The sequence below is a fragment of the Heteronotia binoei genome, chromosome 1, assembly GCF_032191835.1.
Source record: "Heteronotia binoei isolate CCM8104 ecotype False Entrance Well chromosome 1, APGP_CSIRO_Hbin_v1, whole genome shotgun sequence".
NCBI lineage: Eukaryota > Metazoa > Chordata > Lepidosauria > Squamata > Gekkonidae > Heteronotia > Heteronotia binoei.
Window position 1 is genome coordinate 202,822,732 of NC_083223.1, and position 19,765 is coordinate 202,842,496.

The following is a 19,765-nucleotide window of genomic DNA, read 5'->3' on the forward strand; positions in this document are numbered from 1 at the left end:
AAGTATTGGGGGGAGGGGGGTAAGAAAGAAAGAGCACAATAACATTTAGAGGTTCCAGAGCTCTGCTTCTGTGAACACCTGCCTGGCTGTATATCTAAGATGGCTTTTAAGTTTCAAAGTAAAAGTAAAAAAATCTATATCAAAACAGGAACATGGCTTATCAGAAATGTATCTGCTGTTGATAGAATTACTTGGATTTGTCTCCATATAAAGCCTAGAATGGCCTTTGGTGTATTTTAGAAAGACTGAGAAAATCTTTACATAACATGCTGTTCATTATGGTGTCTTTTCAAGGCACATAATATTGGTTAATGCACTCTCAGCTTCTGAATGGGTAGCAATGTTAGTCAGTAGAAGTAAAATAAAGCTGGCATCCTGTGACACTGGCTAACAAAATTTATTTCAGTATAAGAACATAAAAGAAGGCATGTTGGATCGGGCCAATGGCCCATCCAGTCCAACACTCTGTGTCACACAGTGGCCCAAAAACCCAAGTGCCATCAGGAGGTCCACCAGTGGGGCCAGGACAATAGAAGCCCTCCTACTGTGCCTCTCCAAGCACCAAGAATTCAGAGCATCACTGCCACAAACAGAGAATTCCAACAATACGCTATGGCTAATAGCCACTGATGGACCCATATGCTTATCCAATCCCCTCTTGAAGCTGTCTATGCTTGTAGCTGCCACCATGCCCCGTGGCAGTGAATTCCATGTGTTAATCACCCTTTGGGTGAAGAAGGGCTTCCTTTTATCAGTTCTAACCCAACTGCTCAGCAATTTCTTTGAATATCCACGAGTTCTTGTATTGTGAGAAAAATACTTTTTCTACCTTCTCTATCCCATGCATAATCTTGTAAACTTCTATCATGTCATCCCTCAGTCGACGTTTCTCCAAGCTAAAGAGCCCGAAGCATTTTAACCTTTCTTCATAAGGAAAGTGTTCCAACCCTTTAATCAGTACAAACTTTCACATTAGTCTTTAAGGTGCTACTGTACACCAGTTTTATACTCTCTACTTAGGATACTTACAAAAATGTAGCATCCTGTTACATGAATTTCCTCCAAAGGAATGGCATTTCTGTTTGTGGGAGATGGTGTGGTGGTTTCTGCTGCTTTCCCCCTCACACTGCAGACTCTTATATTTTCCTCACATCATTCCTAAGGGCTCATTTACTCCTAGGAACAAAATTTTAGGGATGCTTGTATGTCTATTATTAACTAATTTGAGAACCTTTTACTAAAAAGCAATTGTAATAAAAGCTAATGACCATTCCACATAGATTTCGTAAAACTGGAGCCAAACGTCAATTATTTGTTGGAGGCATGAAATATTCTGCTACTAAATAGAATCTTTTTTTTTTTAAATTACTAAAATAATGCAAGACTTGCCTTTTAATTTTGGGACTCAAGAAATAGTGGGGGGCAGGTAGTGATCTAACAAAACAGGCTGCCAAACAGTAACTATAGACCAAAATATTCCCTGGTTCAAATATAAGTCTGGCTTCCTTTGGTAGCATCATTTCCATAAATGAGGTGAGGAAACAAGGAAGAGAGCCTCCAGAGCAGTGAATTCATTGTTTTCCATGATGACAACTTTAGAATTTAGTTTTAGAGAGTTGATTTAAGGGAAATTGGTGGACTGTAGAGGCGGGAGCACAGATTAAAATGGATCCACTCTCTTTAAAGTTTTTGTTTACTGCCTGTCTGAAACCTTGATAAAGCTCTGTCATGTCCTTATGCTGATTACCTTCATGTAAAACAAGAGGTATTGACTAATGAGTGAATGATGTACAGGCCTTAGCATGCAGTGCTGCCTTTAAAAAGCATTGTTTTTAATGCACAGAAACCTCTCTTTCATTCCTTTTACTATGCAGGCTTCTCTGCAGAATGTCAAGCAAGGATCGACACATTGATTCTAGCTGTTCGTCATATATCAAGACGGAACCATCGAGCCCCGCTTCTTTGACGGACAGCATCAATCACCACAGCCCTGGTGGCTCCTCTGACGCTAGTGGGAGCTACAGTTCAACCATGAATGGACACCAGAATGGGCTAGATTCACCACCACTCTACCCTTCTGCCCCAGGTCTTGGGGGTAATGGGCCCGTCAGGAAACGATATGATGATTGCTCCAGTACCATCGCTGAAGATTCACAAACCAAGTGTGAATACATGCTGAACTCAATGCCCAAAAGACTGTGTTTGGTGTGTGGTGATATTGCGTCAGGGTACCACTATGGAGTGGCTTCATGTGAGGCCTGCAAGGCTTTCTTCAAGAGGACAATTCAAGGTTAGTGCTTGATTATGTTTTTCTCACCCAAAGAAAACCCAAGAAGTGTGATTCCTTCTTGGGTTTTTTTTCTATCCCTGAATTTGTTTTTTACTTCATTGTGCCTGATCATGTTCATAAGTTGTATAGAAATTCACATATTTTTATGATGATGGTGCTGTAATGTGTTTCACATTTTAAGTGTGGAAGGTTAGTCAACGTTGTCTTCCAGGAGAAAGGATTTTTGTTGTTCTTATGCACCCTTGTGTGAATACTGAAAAACATTATCTGGGATACAAAGAGTTGCATGCTACATCCCTTGAAAAACGACCTCCCAAAGTCAGGGACATTCTGGATGAGCATTCTGAGATGCTAAGGCTGTTGCTGAGAAACAAAGACCAACACCGCTTTATGTTGTACAGAAGCACCACGGATCACTTCTTGATTCTTTTACATAGTAATAGGTCTCCTTTTTTTTTTTTACATTTTCAAATGTTTTAAGCTGTAATGTCTTATTTAGCAGTCAAGCTGAATTAAGTTTTTATGTAATGTACTTACTGTATGATTTACAGAGCTGTTACACTCTTCTTAGCCCGCTAACCAACAGAAGGAGGCTAACTGATTAGAACTCCATTATGAACAGATTCATCACCTCTAGGAGGCTGCTGTAGTCTTTATCAAATCTATCAGCTATGTCTGATTACACACTTGCACCCTCCCCTGAATCCTAAAAATTTGTTTCAACGTAACTGCTTTGCCCTTGTATGCTGTCATCTCCATGGCAGTGTGACATCATGGCTGAGGGCATTGCACTTCTGGGATGATTTGTATGTCCGGTCCTGCAAACTTACTTGCATAAGGATATTTGCAAAGTAATTCAAAGGCCTTTGAACTTTGTTTACTTAACTGAATTACAAATATAGAGTCTAGTGCATGTTTAGAGAGCCCTGTCATATCTTTTATATAGTCCTAAAATTGTAAAGAACCCACATGTCATCTGTTACAACCCACTCTTGTGAGATTCTTTATCAGTTACATCTCTCTGCCCAAAGGTAAACTTTCTTAATCCAGTGGGCCTAGCAAAACAGCTGATGTAGTTCTACAATGTGCAAAAGGGGGAAATGGACAAACTGATTTTGAAATAGCTCCTTAAGAAATTCAAAACAGAAAAAAAATCTGTAAAAAAATTGTTCTGTAAAAGTCTTCACAAGAACCTTCTGCTAGAGTTACCAAGCTTCAGTTGGGACATAGAGATCTCCTAGAATTATAACTGATCTCCAGATGACAGAGATCAATTCCCCTGGAGAAAATGGCTGCTTTGGAGGGTAGATTTAATGGCATTATACTCTGCTAAGGTCTTTCTTCTCCTCAAATCCTGCCCTCCATAAGCTCCCCACCCCAAATCTCCAGGAATTTCCCAGCTCAGAGTTGGCAACCCTAGTTGAGTCCTAGCCAGCCTACCTCTTCTAATTGTGTCAGTCCAGGCTGCCATAATGGTACATAAGAGAAGCAATGTTGGATCAGGCCAATGGCTCATCTAGTTCAATGCTCTGTCACATAGTGGCCAAAAACCCCTGATGCCATCAGGAGGTCCACCAGTGGGGCCAGAATACTAGAAGCCCTCCCACTGTTGCACCCCGCCCCCAGCACCAAGAATACAGAGCATCACTGCTCCAGTCAGAGAGTTCCATCTATACCTGTTTCCTATTAATCAGCCAGTTTTTGATCCACAAGAGGACTTGTCCTTTTACCCCATGAAAACTGAACAGAAGACGACTGCAAGATTATAGCTGGGGAGAAGTAAATTTTATTTTTGAGCAAAGAGTTGCATATTCACTAGTCCAGATTTTCATATCCCTTATCACCATTTGATCTGCTTTTTGGCAATTATGATATAGTTGATGAGTGGTTTTGAATGCAGTAATGACTAATTATGCTACTAGAAAGTCATACTTTTGTGTATTTTGTCTTTGTAATCAAGAAAATGACAAGAGTATTAAATGTGGTCTGCTGAAGCAATCACTCTCATGGTTGCTTTTCTTTTAAAAAGTTTTTAAAATAATTTCCATGATAGATGAACACCTATATCTCCTACAAGGCTTCTGTGCAGCTGTTAGGTTTGTCCAGAACTGGGCAAAGGAAGGGCGAAAAATAGCAGGTACTAAAAATAGTGCATTGATTTTTAGGGGCTGTCGATTTTATTTGCTGCACTCAGTAGTAACTTGAAAACTACAGGCTTTTAATAAATAAGTGTGACTTCAGCAATCTTGAGGTAGCTGCAGAAAAAATTGTATATGTTATTGTCTTAGAAACATTTGCTACCAACTGTGAAATAATAATACCTAGATACAAAGAACTCTCTACCTGGTTCCATAAACAGGCATTGGGCTTATATGGGGGAGGGGGGATCCTCTACAACTGCCTTTGTAACTAGGATTGCCAATTCTAAGTTGGGAAATTCCTAGATATTAGGATGGAGCCTCAGAAAGGTGATATTTTGGAAGGGAGGGACTCAGTATGGTTTAACATCACAGAGTCCACCTTCCAGAGCATCTGTTTTCTCCAGGGCAAACTGTATTCTGGAGATCATTTGTAGTTCTGGACAGTCTCATGGCCACACCCAGAATAAATGTCTTTTGAACCTAAGGGGGATTCAGAAGTGGTTTGTGATGTGGCATGACTGTGTGTGTATTTGCCGATCAAAGGGAGAAAGTAAAAATTTCACTGGTCCTACATAAACTTAGATGTCAATTTAAAGGAGTGTTTCTTGTTGCAAGTGAATTGTATTATCAAAGAGATAAGTAATGCAAATAATAGGTATACTTTCCCTGACAATTCTGGCAAAGTCTATTGATTTTAGAAATTATACATTGCCTTGAGCATATAGTGATAAAAGTTTATACATAAAAATAATAAAAATAGAATATAACAATTTCCAAATTAATTCCTCTACAGCTGTTCTTCCCTTACGGAAAAAATGTTGTCACTATAATCCAACCGGAATTAAGCATTGGCTTTTGAAGTCAATAGGCTTAGAGGGGCATAAGTGTGTTCAGGATCACACTGTTGGTGAATCACACTAAACTAACTAATGCATTTTACATCTGGGTTTTTACTGTGTAAGAATAGCAAAAATCTGGATGTAAAACACATTATTTAGTGTAATGTGAAAGCAACTCTTTCATTTAAATCAGTGGGATTTTAAAGCATTTGGCTAGATTGTTATTAGTCATAGAATCATAAAATCATAGAATCCTAGAGTTGGGAGGAACCTCCAGGGCCATCTAGTCCAACCCCCTGCACAATGCAGGAAACTCACAAATACCTCCCCCTAAATTCACAGGATCTTCATTGCTGTCAGATGGCCATCTAGCCTCTGTTTAAAATCCTCCAAGGAAGGAGAGCCCACCACCTCCTGAGAAAGCCTGTTCCACTAAAGAACAGTCTAACAGTCAGGAAGTACATCCTAATGTTGAGTCGGAAACTCTTTTGATTTAATTTCAACCCACTGGTTCTGGTCCTATCTTCTGGGCCACAGAAAACAATTCCACAGCATCCTCTATATGACAGCCCTTCAAGTACTTGAAGATGGTGATCATATCACCTCTCAGCTGCCTCCTCTCCAGGCTAAACATGCCCACCTCCGTCAACCTTTCTTCATAGGACTTGGTCTCCAGACCCCTCACCATCTTCGTCGCCTTCCTCTAGACCCATTCCATCTTGTCTATATCCTTCTTAAAATGTGTTGCCCAAAACTGAACACAATACTCCAGGTGAGGTCTTACCAGAGCAGAGTAAAGCGATACCATCACATCACTTGATCTGGACACTATACCTCTGTTAATATAGTCCAAAACTGCATTTGGCTTTTTAGCCACCACATCACACTGTTGACTCATGTTCAGCGAATGGTCCAGTAAGATCCCTATATCCTTCTCGCACATACTACTGATAAGACAAGTCTTCCCCATTTTATAACCATGCATTGGATTTTTCCTACCTAAATGCATAAATTTACATTTATCCCTGTTAAAATTCATTGTACTGGTTTTAGCCCAGTTTTCCAGCCTGTCAAAATCGTCCTGTATCCTGTTTCTGTCTTCTACTGTATTTGCAACCCCTCCCAATTTAGTATCATCGGCAAATTTAATAAGCATTCCTTCTATTCCTTCATCTAAATCATTTATAAAGATATTGAACAAAACAGGACCCAGGACAGATCCTTGAGTCACTCCTCTTCAAGAGGATGAGGAACCATTCACAAGCACTCTTTGGGTGGGATCTGTCAACCAGTTACAGATCTACCTAATGGTAACAGGATCCAAACCACATTTTACCAACTTGCCAACAAGGACAGTATGTGGAACCTTATCAAAAGCCTTACTGAAATCAAGATAAACGATGTCTACAGCATTCCCTTGATCCAGCAAGGTAGTCACTTTCTCAAAAAAAGAGATCAGGTTAGTCTGACATGACTTGTTCTTGAGAAACCCATACTGGCTCTTAGTAATTACAGCCATCCTTTCTTAAATGTTCCAGGACTGACTGACTGATTATTTGTTCTAAAACTTTTACAGGTATAGACATCCAGCTGATGGGTCGTTAGTTATGTGAATCCTCCTTTTTCCTCTTCTTGAAGATGGGGACAACATTCACCCATCTCCAATCTTCCAGCACCTCTCCTGTTCTCCAAGAATTCTCAAAAATAATAGCCAGAGGCTCAGAAATTACATCCACAAGCTCTTTTAGAAACCTTGGATGCAGGGTTCTGGCGCTGAGGACTTAGTTTCATTTAAAGAAACTAGGTGTTTATGTACTACCCCTATGCTGATCATAGGTTGGAACTCATACCCTCCTTATATGTTATGTTTTTCCCATGTTGAGCACCATTCCCCTCAGAAGAGAAGACTAAGGAAAAGTAGGAATTGAGCAGTTCCACCGTCTCTTCATTACCTGTTACAATTTCACTTTCCTGCCCCTGCAATGGGCCTACCATGTCCTTGCTCTTTTTCTTACTCCGAACATAAGAAAAGAACCCCTTTTTGTTGTTTTAGCATCTTTGGCCATACTGAGCTTTAGCTTTTCTAACTTTTTCTTTACAAGCACTGGTGATTTGTTTATATTCATCCTCAAGAATAGTTACCCTAATTTTGGGTCTTTGCTTGATTCTCTATATTACTTACTTGGCGTATATAGCCTGATTTGTATTGTGGGTTGAAGGGTGGAAGTTATAAGGATAGGATCAGTGGAAGCTAAAGCTAGCATTATACTTATTATTTCCAATATTGCTAAGAGGTGGAATTTATTCTTTCTAGTTGCATCTGATCAGGGCAAGCATCTTTCAGTCTGAAAACAGTAAAAGACCAATCCGCCTTCAAGCTGAAGAGGAGATACATATCTTTCAACTAATAAAAATTCTATGTAGAATTGCCAGGACCTCAATTCTTCTTGTTCAGTTGTGTCCCAGATAAGAGCATTTGTGTGCATATAGAATGCAGGGAGAGGAAGCTGCTAGTGCCAGGCATTACCTCCATAGCATAAATAGTCTGGCCAGAAGAAAATATTGCTGGACCAAAAGTGATGTGCAAGCATAGAAAAGCCATACCAAGGCAGGGGTCCTCAATGGGTGTCGTCATGCCTGATGAAACCTTTCCTGGCACCTGCCAAATGTTTTTAGAGAGTGTATGGGACAGGATGATTTTTGGCCAGCATGGCTTCTGATTAGCTGCTGGAGATCTGATCAGTTGTGCAGATTTTTAAAAAGATGCTTTTGCATCACTGGCCACCACATCATACAGATCTTCACTACATGACTGAAGGTAAGATGCATGTATGCAAGAAAATATTTTTAAATTCATTTAAAATGGCATCCTGTTAAGCAGAGCTTCACCCTGAAATGCTGAAGTTACTATTTAGAGTTATTAATGATGTCACTCCCTGGCATTTTGTGGTTGGCTCTCCCTTTGTGGCAGCCATTTTATGGTTGACTCGATTGCCTGCAGTGACCATTTTGTTTTGTTCACTACCCTGTGCCAGAATTCTAAAGGTATCCACAGACCCCTGAGCCAAAGCCTCAAGTGGTGAGAGCAGATTTCCAAATGCAAGGCTAGTCCGAGCTGCAGCTGGCTTGATTTTCCTTAACCTGGATAGAGGGATTGCCAGTGTGAGAAGCCAAAGGGATGCATGGTAGATGAGACAAGTGCTGTTGGATAGAACAACAGATAGAATCTTTGTGTGCAAGGAGCTACAACTTCATACTCTGTTTTAGGAAGACAAAGCTGTACCTATCTGACCAGCCAGTGATGGGCAGGAACTCATCTACTGAAAACTGGTAAACTGGAAAAGATCTGGAGCTCTTCTTATTAGGTTGTTCCTATAAACATCTGCAGCATTGCCACACAGATTTTCATTCATATGTTTCAGGCTATTGAGAGCTTCATAAGCCGTCCCCAGTGACTTAGGATATTTAAGATGAGAGGCTTTTGTTCCAGTGTTTCCCAAACACTGTTCTTTGAGTATTCACTGACTCTTTCGGTTTCCAGAAAGCTGGTACATTATATCCAGTACCCAAACCCCTTCTCTAAACACACCAGTACTCTTCTTGAGCTTTACTGACCCTTCAGGTTTACTGACTAGACCAGGGATCTCTCCACTTTTCAGAGCTATCTCCCTGTTTTGACTGGGTAGGGAAATTTCTTCTCTCACTAGAAGATCTATTCCCTTTTCTGGCCTGAATGGGAGGGTTCATCTAACTATCCACTCATCCTTGCCAACCTTCCCCAATACTCTGTCTGTGTTAAATTGTTTTCATCCAGGTTTGAATTCAGACTGAATTTCTCCTCAGCATTCAGCTTTCAAATCTTTCTCTGCTCAGATGATACTAACCAATCAGATTCCTTGGAGCAGTGTGCCACACGTGTCTCTGGATCTGTGAAGAATTAACCCTTCACAGTCTTTCATCTGTTTGCACAGTGCTTCTAAGTTTTTAAAAATGCAGTCTGTCAGTTTCCTCTCAGGTATGCAGGCTCACACTTACAAATGTAATAGCTATTCTGTTGAGTTGAAACCAAAAGCACAATTAAAGTAATAAGTGAGCTTCTAAGTTGTGAGCCAATTGCAGCTCCTTATCTTTATATTTATCCCCACACAATCTGTACTGCAATAAAACAAGCAGGATGAGTGCATACCAAAGTGGTACTCATTAGTTTTCAGATGGAATTGATGTTTCCTATAACAGAACTCACAGTATGGGGTAAGCAAATGAGACTGGCAGTCTTTAATCAGCAGCTAGACAAACACTTGTCAGGGATGCTCTAGGGTGATCCTTTATTGAGCAGGGGGTTGGACTAGATGGCCTGTATGGCCCCTTCCAACTTATTGCAATTATTAGTGGAAATGTCTCCACCTACATCTTCCCCAGAGTTGCGGTCAACTGGCCTGAATTGTTGTCCCCCTCTGCCCCACCACCCCATTGATGTAGTGCAGGTGTCATGAGCACAACCAGCACAACCTAAATTTTGACTCAGTTGCACTGTAGCCTTGAGCATAACCTTAGTTACAATTCTACTGAAAATAGTATTTTTACTGTGGGATATTGAGTGTCTGTCATTACATCGGGGGAAAAATGCTAGTGTGGAGGTATCTCTATGTAGTTTTCCCCTGCCATTCAGGGCTTTTTTTTTTTTGAAAAGCTCAGCAGGAACTCATTTGCATATTAGGCCACACCACCAATGCCAAGCCAGCTGGAACTGCATTCCTGTGCATTCCTGCTCAAAAAAAGAAGCCTTGCTGTCAGTCAAATATTAAGCCTGTGATTCCCACATGGTTCTGTTAAAAACTATGGAATATTACCCAAGCAAGAGGAAACTGGGGCTTTGTTTTACAAACCTCTTAGGCAACAGTCAAGCAGATTTCTTTATTTTGCTGCATCTTAATGTATGATAAAGTCACATAGATTTCACACAAATCTAGTAGACTCTAGAAGCTTAGCTATTGGCAGTGTCTGAGCCAGAATTGTCATGTTAGTAAATTAATAATAATGGACTTCTATTTTGAGAAATAGAAGCTTTTTCCATCCAGTCATTGAGCACCAATGGTTGCAAAGGAACTATTAAGAATATTACTAATACATGAGCAAATAGCGCCCACAAATTTCACCCAAATTAATGGACAGTCAGACTCCACAGTTCTTTTTGCTTATCACTTCACAAACATGAGACTCCATGTTGAAAAGGAAGTGGGTTGCTACAGGCTTCTTTGTTGTCTGTCCATAGCTGCATGACAAGGTTAGCCCTTTTGAGACTGGTGCCATGTTTATCTATTGTTGAACCAATTTGATCTACAAACTTACGAACACTGAATGATAAATGTTATGTCTTAAATCAGCAAGATAGTCAACAAAGGTGAAACTACTAATGTAAATTCAGATAAAGTAACCTTTGAAATGAAAATAATAAAGTTTGCTTCCTGGCGCCTCATGACTGGAGCACCTTCTAAAGGTTAAATTGGCTCAAATCTGAGCTGTCGTCATCCCAAGCAGCATTTTCTTGAGCAAAATTAAAGCACGCTGCATTATTTAGCATTTCAAGCCTATTTACTAGTAGTGAAGGGTCTTGGAACATAGAAATGCATCTATCTTGATTTTAGGCAAATATGGCAGCCCTCAAATGAACCTGAGACACCATGATCTGAATCCATCAGTATTTAAGCACATAAGAAGAGCCATGCTTAATCAGACCAAAAGCCGATCTAGTCAAGCATTTTGTTCATGTGGTGGCCAACCAGCTACCTCAAGGAAGCCCACAAACAGGAAGTCCTGATTAGCAGCCCAGTCTTAGACCAGGGCACTGCAATGGGCAAGCAGTGCTGATCAGTATCTTATGCTCACTTAGCAGAGGTGCAATATACATTAAAAAAACTCAACAAAAGGAGCGCTCAACCAGACATTCATATCTTCCCAGTAATTTGCTAAAGAGAAGCACCAATGTGGCATACAGGAAGTCTCAGTTTAAATCCCACCAATGGTTTTGCTGGCAAGGATGCAAAACTCAATCAACAGCAAAACAGGAGGAACAGTCTGGACTAGAACCCACATCTCACATGTTCAAGAACAAGCTGTCCTGGCCCCACTGATGGACCTCCTGATGGCGCCTGGGTTTTTTTGGCCACTGTTTGACACAGAGTGTTGGACTGGATGGGCCATTGGCCTGATCCAACATGGCTTCTCTTGAAGTACTTTTCTCCCTTTCTCACAATACAAGAACTCATGGACATTCAATGAAATTGCTGAGCAGTTGGGTTAGAACTGATAAAAGGAAGTACTTCTTCACCCAAAGGGTGATTAACACATGGAATTCACTGCCACAGGGCGTGGTGGCAGCTACAAGCATAGACAGCTTCAAGAGGGGATTGGATAAGCATATGGGTCCATCAATGGCTATTAGCCGCAGCATATTGTTGGAACTCTCTGTCTGGGGCAGTGATGCTCTGAATTCTTGGTGCTTTTGGGGGGGCACAGTGGGATGCTTCTAGTGTCCTGGCCCCACTGGTGGACCTCCTGATGGCACTTGGGTTTTTTGGCCACTGTGTGACACAGAGTGTTGGACTGGATGAGCCATTGGCCTGATCCAACATGACTTCTGTTATGTTCTTATTGGGAACTATTTGTACCTATCAAGGCTTGATGCATGGGACCCCCTTCACTTGCTTTCCTGTATTAAAAGAAGAGAGAGAGAGAGAAAGCGGGAGAACGAGAGGAGGCAGCGAAAGCAACAGAGAGAGAGCAGGGGAGAGGGGGAGAGAGAGAGAAAGCGGGAGAACGAGAGGAGGCAGCGAAAGCAACAGAGAGAGAGCAGGGGAGAGGGGGAGAGAGAGAGAAAGCAGGAGAACAAGAGAGAGTGCAGAAGAGTAAGCTGGCCACTGGAAGAAGCAACCAAGCCCCAAGGCCCCCCATCCAAAATTTTATCCCATTGGTAAAACTTAGGGAATGCTTGATATTTTTAGGCATTCAAAATTTTCTGTGCTCCAGATCGAGAACCCCATGCCGCCCCTGACCTTCTGTTCCGACTTGTATGCCAAGTGAGTTTTTCCCACCAGCTGGGGCGACCAGTGTGGAAATTGACAAGGGTGGCTTGGCGCAGTCGCAAGGGGTGGGAGGACCGGCTGGGCTGGGAGCAGTGCACAGGAAGCGAGAAAGGACACTCTCTTTACCAAGCAGCCCCGTGCTTATGGTGGGGGAGAATTCAACATATTCCCCTGATCCCGATATGGATGGCGCTGCTGCTGCTCCTCTCAGGTGGGCCTAGCAGCAGCAGCACATGCGGGGGAGGAGGCGACCGAGAGGAAAGGAAGTAAGGAAACTTGCTTTAAACATCACAGCTGAAGGCAGGAACACAGGCAAGTAGGAAGCACCCGCCCGCTCCGCAAATGCAGCGCTTTGCGAGCGCCGGCTGTGGCGAGGGCAGCATGCTTCCTACTTCCCTGTGTGCCTGCCTTCAGCTGTGATGTTTAAAGCAAGCGCTGGGATCGGAGGGGGGAGGGAGCCAAGTGCTCAGGAGACACTGAGGGGCACAGGCAATGAAATTGGTGTCACACCTGTAAGATAGTTTTGATGGGAACTTTCAAGTGACGTTGCATGTGACATAACATAGCTTTTCAGGTGAATCCTAGAGAGTTGCCCCAGCTTGATAATGTCACTTCTGAGCTGCAGCAGAAGTGGTGTTGCAGCATCAGTGTGATGCCAGTTCCCCCTTGCTCCCCCCCCCGAGCAACAGTAGGGGCAGCATGGACTGGGATCATGGGAAGTCTACCATTATAACAGAAGACTTGGCCACCTATGTAAAATGGAATAACTTGAACAGAAGTACCTACTTACTTTGGTTTGGATTGTCAGCATAGGGTTGCCAGGTCCAACTCAGAAAATACCTGGGGACTTGGGTGTGGAGCCAGGAAACTTTGAGGATGGAGCCAGGATACTTTCCTATTCCCTAAAATAAATAAAAATACAGCAGTTCATTTCCCTTGAATGCAGTCTTCATTTCCTCAACCCTCAGCAGCTGACTGCACTTCCATTAAATGAAAGTGGACACACCCGCATACACTCACAAGGAGCCAAAATAAACAGTTTGGAAGCACACACTTTTGTGATCTTACTGGGGCAGTTTACTCACAGGAGTTGTTGAATGTAACCATCTTAAGAACATCAGAGAAGCCATGTTGGATCAGGCCAATGGCCATCCAGTCCAACACTCTGTGTCACACAGTGGCATATATATATATATATATACACACACACACACACACACACACACACACACATATATACTGTGGCTAATAGCCACTGATGGATCTTCAGTATTTCCACCAATTTCTTCAGACTAACACAGGAAATAAAAGATTCTAGTTTACTTTTTACTATGCCAAAAACTTCTGAAAGGGATGTAAAACAAACAGAGGGACTGTGCTGTCTTCTCTTCCTTTCTTACAGCTTCACACACTCACTGGGAACAGTCAAGTGGCTCTGCCATCTCACCCCACCCCCATTCAGTCTTGCTCCTATTGAGATTTAAAGGCACACGGACCTTCCAAGTTTCCAGACTTCTAAGCTTTCCTAAGTGGAAAGGCACATTGTGGCTGTTGGGGTGGAGCTTCCCTGCCACCGGCCAGCTGGCTGGCAGCGAGCAACCAGTACCTGAGAACTGCAACAAGGCTACATTTCACTGTGGTGTTTGTAACAGCACTATTCTTCAGACCAGGATTTTAGTCTGTTTTAGATTAATCGTAGAATCCTAGAGTTGGAAGGGACTTCCAGGGTCATCTAGTCCAACCCCCTGCACAATGCAGGAAACTCACAAATACGCCCCCCCCCTACATTCACAGGATCTTCATTGCTGTCAGATGGTCATCTAGTGTCTGTTTAAAATCCTCCAAGGAAGGCGAGTCCACCACCTCCTGAGAAAGCCTGTTCCACTGAGGAACTGCTCTAACAGTCAGGAAGTTCTTCCTAATTTTGAGCTGGAAACTCTTTTGATTTAATTTTAACTCATTGGTTCTGGTCCTAATTTCTGGGACCACAGAAAACACTTCCACAGCATCCTCTATATGACAGCCCTTCAAGTACTTGAAGATGGTGATCATATCACCTCTCAGCCGCCTCCTCTCCAGGCTAAACATGCCCAGTTCCTTCAACCTTTCTTCATAGGACTTGGCTGAGAGGTAAATGTGAAGTTATTGTATGTTAATCCACTCCAAAATTTACAATGGGCTGGAAAAACAACAAGGGAAGTTGTGAAAACAAATTACTTTGAGTTATTACTGTAATTCTGTGCAAAGAAAGAACATATTAAACTCTGCATCTGTTTGAAATGGCTGTCTCCTCAATGCCTTGTCTTCTCTATACAATGTTTGCCTCATCATTTGATAAACTTTTAGTAGGGTTTATTTTACTAGTGTCTGCATGCCTTCTTTCAACCCTGTGCAATATGCTTGCACAAGCACTTGTAAAGGATAAACTCTAGCTGAGGAATGGTCTTGCTTGATTATGTACAAAGGCCTCTTGTATTATTGGGTAATAGGAGATATTGCATTGTATGGCTTGCTGTTGTTGGAAAGAGGCATGGTTTAATAATAAATATCAAAGAATGAAACATTACCAGTAATTGTCATTGTCATTATTAGGACATAATTACATTTGTATTGAACTCAGGTATCTAAAACACAGGAAAATGCACTCCTCATACAATTCAGTATCTTATATCACAGTGAACTTTATATGTATTGTACAACAGTAAATGTGAAGTTATATGCAATTACTCTATTAATACACAATATTCAAATCCTATGTCTTTAGCAGTAGCAAAGTACCAGTAAATTACTCAATCCACATCTCAGTGTCTAAGAGTTTTGTTGTCTTCCAGAGTTTTTTGTCTTGTTAAATAATTCCTTGAGCACTCTGTCTGAAGGACTTTTGTTTTGTAGAGTAGACTTGTTTAATGAGATGTGGACTGAGTAATTTACCAGTACTTTGCTACTGCTGGAGACAGGATTTGAACGTTTTGTATTAATAGAGTAATTGTGTATAACTTCACATTTACTCTTGTACAATTTATATAAAGTTCACTATGATATAAAATATTGAATTATATGAGGAGTGCATTTTCCTGTGTTTTATATAACTGTGTACTGTCTTAACACAAAAGCCCATTTTTGCTATTGTTTGAACTCAGGTATCTAGCAATGCAATTCTAAATGGAGTTTAGCCATTCTAAACCCATTTAAGTCACTGTATTTGGGATTGCAATCTGAATCAACCAACCTGGTTTACAAAACTCATTAGTTCTAGAAAGCAGGCATCTGAATTACGTATTAAAGTAATAGTTTTCACGGCAACCTTTCAGCTGTTAAATTGAAGTGTGTGCGTGTTATCAGCAGTGAATGAAGCCAGGTGTCTGCACAAGAGTTTTGGTATACCTGGTGTGATTTCATTTTGGTAAAAGCTTCAGTCTTTCTTGGAACAGAACATCACTAGGGACAGCACTGGGAATGGCCCACGTCCCATACACATTCTGTTTATCTTTATGCCATCTGTCACTATGAAAACAGCATGTGGGACTGATGCAATCTGCATGACACTTGGTGTCTTCTCATTGATGGTGCAGAAGTACAAAGTGCTTCACTTCCTGGTTTCTTGATCTGAAACTTAAAATCTTATTTAAAAGGGCAATGTTCCTTGCTTATGTTTGTTTTTCATTTCCTGGATGTTGTTCCAAGGTCTTCCCTCAGAGACAACATCCCCCCACCAAATTTAAATTGAATGTATATCTTTCTACCCAATTGTTCTCTCTTTTGTGTGTTATCAAAGGTTGAAGTTGAATTTTTACACAGACACCCATTCACTCCCTCTAAGTTCAGTACAGGTACTTTTCCACTTTAATAAATTACTCTGCCCTTCATTCCATTTACTGCGTGTTCAGTACAGACATCTCTCTCATCTCTGATATTATTGTTTAAAGTGTACTGTAGTGATTAAGAACAGTGAACTCTAATCTGGAGAACCAGGTTTGACTCCCCACTCCTCCACATGAAGCCAGCTGGGTGACCTTGGGCCACTCACAGATCTCTCAACTCTCTCTGAGCCCCACATATCGGAGAGAGGAAGGTAATGTGATTGTTAGCTGCTCTGAGACTCCTTAAGGATGAGAAAAGTGGGGTATGAAAAATCTACTCTCCTTCTTAAAGCAGGAAATAAAGGGCTTTTTTGCTAGAACTCATTTACATATTAGGCCACACCTTCTGATACCAAGCCAGCCGGAACTGCGTTCCTGTTCAAAAAAAAGCCCTGAGGAAATATATTAATAAGCAGGTCAAAGGAAACAACTAGCTTGTCTGACCTTACATGAACTTGCCTACCTCAGAGCTCTATTGGTCAGATCAGACATAATGTGAAACCTTAACAAGGTTGCCAACCTCCAGACAAAGCCTGGAGTTCTCTTTGAATTAAACCTGATCTTCACACTATAACTGATCTCCCCTGGAAGAATGGCGACATCGGAAGGTGGCCTCCTTGGCATCAGATTCTCACCAAGCTTTCTCCCCTTTCCAAACACTTCTCCCTAGGCACTGTCCCCCAAATCTGCAGGAATTTGCCAAATCAGAATTGGCAGCCCTAAACCTTAACCTTACTTAAATGATCATCTGAACCTGCATTACCACACTAACTAGTCAATTCAGGAATATGAAGCTGGTTTGTTACTCAAAGTCAAGGGGTGTGGCCTAATATGCAAATGAGTTCCTGCTGGACTTTTTTTACAAAGCCCCGCCCATCATTAGTCTTGTTTATGCTTCTGTGTTCTATATGAATCTTGTAACTTTGATTAATCATGCTCTGCTTTCCCATTGACATTCCATACCCACCCTGCCAATAGAATTACTTGACTCAAAAACAAAATTACCACTGCTTTCTGCTGGCTCCTGCTAGTGTCAATCACCATCCTCAGCTCTTGCTTATAATGTATTTGTCTCTCCATGCCATGGACCACCCTGGGTTAGCATGGGAATATAAGTTATTAGAGGAGGAAGACAGCCTGTTGGCAGACCCTCCTAGTGAGATGGACTTTCCTGTCCCTCCCAAAGGGACCCTGAGCCAGCACTGATACCACTCACTAAACCAGCAAGGTTCCAGCATGGATGCACACAACCAGACTGACCATGGTCTCCTGAAGCATTCCAGGAAAAGAGGTAAAGGGCTACAGCTGAGGCATGGACCAGCCACAGGAATATGGCCTGAGGCCTCCTCTCTGTTCAGGGCCAGATCGGGGGGGGGGGGGGCAGACATGAAAATAGTCCCGAGGTTCCCCCCACATGCAATTTTTTGAGTGGGGTGCATTTTTTACTCTTTCCTCCACTCAAAAAATATGTAAATCTGGCCCTGCCTCTGTTAAAGAAATACTAGGAGAGACAAATAAGTCACCATAGGATCTGGGCGCCAGTACTCCTCATGAGTAGAGAAGCTGACTCAGCTTACGAGAAGCCTAACATGGAACCCAGTACCTCCTGTAGGAAACTCCCTGCAGGCTGCAGTCAGTGTGGGATCATTGTCTGTAGCCCTGCTGATGTGCCTGCCAGTTTTTTGCCTTGTTTAAGCTCTTGGAACCTTGCTGCCTGATGTTGAATTACTTTTGGGCTATGATTCTGGACTCCAGAATCTGGTGAGCAGGGCATTCCACTTACCACCACCACTCTCTTAACAATGCAGTAATGGGCCAGGTATTTCTATGTAGTCCGAAGGGGGTCAAAGACCCACAACAGAGCTCTGGCTATTTCAACTATCTGAGTTCCTGATCAAATCAACAGAGAGGGATGGACTTCTGTAGCCCTTCTGCAACCCTGGAAACACCAATAGTGATCCTCCAAAGCTCAACAGGCACTGCTGGCCACCAATAAGAGAGCTCCCATTCTACCCTATACGAGCAAAATGATGTATACCCCCACCTCACACAGAGTAGTTGTTATCCATCGGCAGCAGCTGTGCTGAATTTTAGTTAGAGGCAGAGAGGGAAGGGAACTGGCTGTGATTTCGCCAGAGAGCATTTTCCTGGGGGCACTTGCTTTGCGGGGCTGTAACTTAGTCCCCCTAAATCCAATCCCCACCAAACTTGGAGGGCAGGTAGAGGAGAGTCAGCTGAAGACTTGCTTTGAGTTTGGCATCTTTAGCTTGCAGGGGACATTCTACTGCATCACAAACCTCACAAAATAAACTGGTTCTTTAAATTGGAATGTCTATGAAGGATTGTGGCCCCACAAACCAACAACTGAAACAAACCCCCATTTTCCTGGTTCATAACCATTCTTCGTCCTATATGACATGGAGAACAGGCAGAATGCTTGGGTGGGTATATTTGGTTGCATTTGTGTATGTATGGTGTACTGAAATTGGCAGTCAAGTAGTGACTTGGCATGGAACCAGAACTAACTCTGTGTATGGTTCCCAACCTCCTGGGGAGTTCTCTTAGGATTGCAACTGATCTCCAGACTATAGAGGTCAGTTTCTCAGGAGAAGGTGGCAGTTTCAGAGGGTCCATACTATGGCATCATGTCCACATAGAGCTCCCAGTGCTCCCCAGGCACTGCTATCAGTCTCCAGAAATTTCTCAAATCAGAGTTGGCAATCCTACCTGTGAGAGATGCTTCAAGCATTGCTGCCCTCCCCAGCACATTCCATCACAATTATTTGCTGAGTACTAGACTTCCCTCCACACACTTGGAGGGGTTCCCTTTTTAGGAAGTGGTAGACAGGGCTAGCCCAAGACTGTCTGGCACCCTACATAAGGCTAACTTGGTGCCCCCGGCACTGATAATGTTGCCGAGTCACATGAAAGCACCCAATTTGGTGCCCCCAGAAGGCTGGTGCCCTAGGCAATTGCCTAGTTTGCCTAGTGGCAGGGCCGACCCTGGTGGTAAAGAAAAATTATGAATCAGAGGAATGTTTTAAAAAATAAATTTCAGGTTTTTGTATGCTTTTAATGCTCTCTAATTTGTTGCCTTCTATTCATACCTGCCTGTAAAGTACTAGGGAGTTTTCTTTTGTGAGGTTTGTATCTCTTTTGTTGCACCATGTATCTTTTTAATGTGCGTGCTATTTGGCTTCTTAATAAAATTAAAACCAATGCCAGAAAACCCACAAAAACACTCAAGCATTTTTGGACATAGGAAATACAATTCTAGGCTGACACAAACCTTACTGCTTGGTCACAATGCAGGACGGTGTCTGTGGGGAACAAGCATTTGGCGTATATACTTGTTTCAAAATGTCACGCTACTTTATGTTATTCAATTCTTGAACTGCCAAACTGTAAAAGTCCATTATGCTACTGAAAGGAATATATAAATTATGCCCTGGCACTTCAGGCAAGGGTTTAGCATATACTCTGTTATTCTCTCTGCCAGCTAGATGCAAGATTCTATTAAGTTGTAAGTCAGAAAACGGTATTGCCCGCAAAC

General features: G+C 42.1%; 1 protein-coding gene across 7 annotated transcripts in view; it reads left to right on the forward strand.

Annotated features, from left to right (window-relative positions):
• The window catches only part of ESRRG (estrogen related receptor gamma), an 817,641-nt gene that overhangs the window by 562,903 nt on the left and 234,973 nt on the right, over positions 1–19,765 (forward strand). For all 7 annotated transcript variants that reach the window (XM_060246714.1, XM_060246723.1, XM_060246761.1 and 4 more), the window contains one exon: positions 1,875–2,290. In XM_060246714.1, the coding sequence (XP_060102697.1) occupies positions 1,875–2,290 (416 nt within the window). The remainder of the gene's footprint in view (positions 1–1,874; positions 2,291–19,765) is intronic.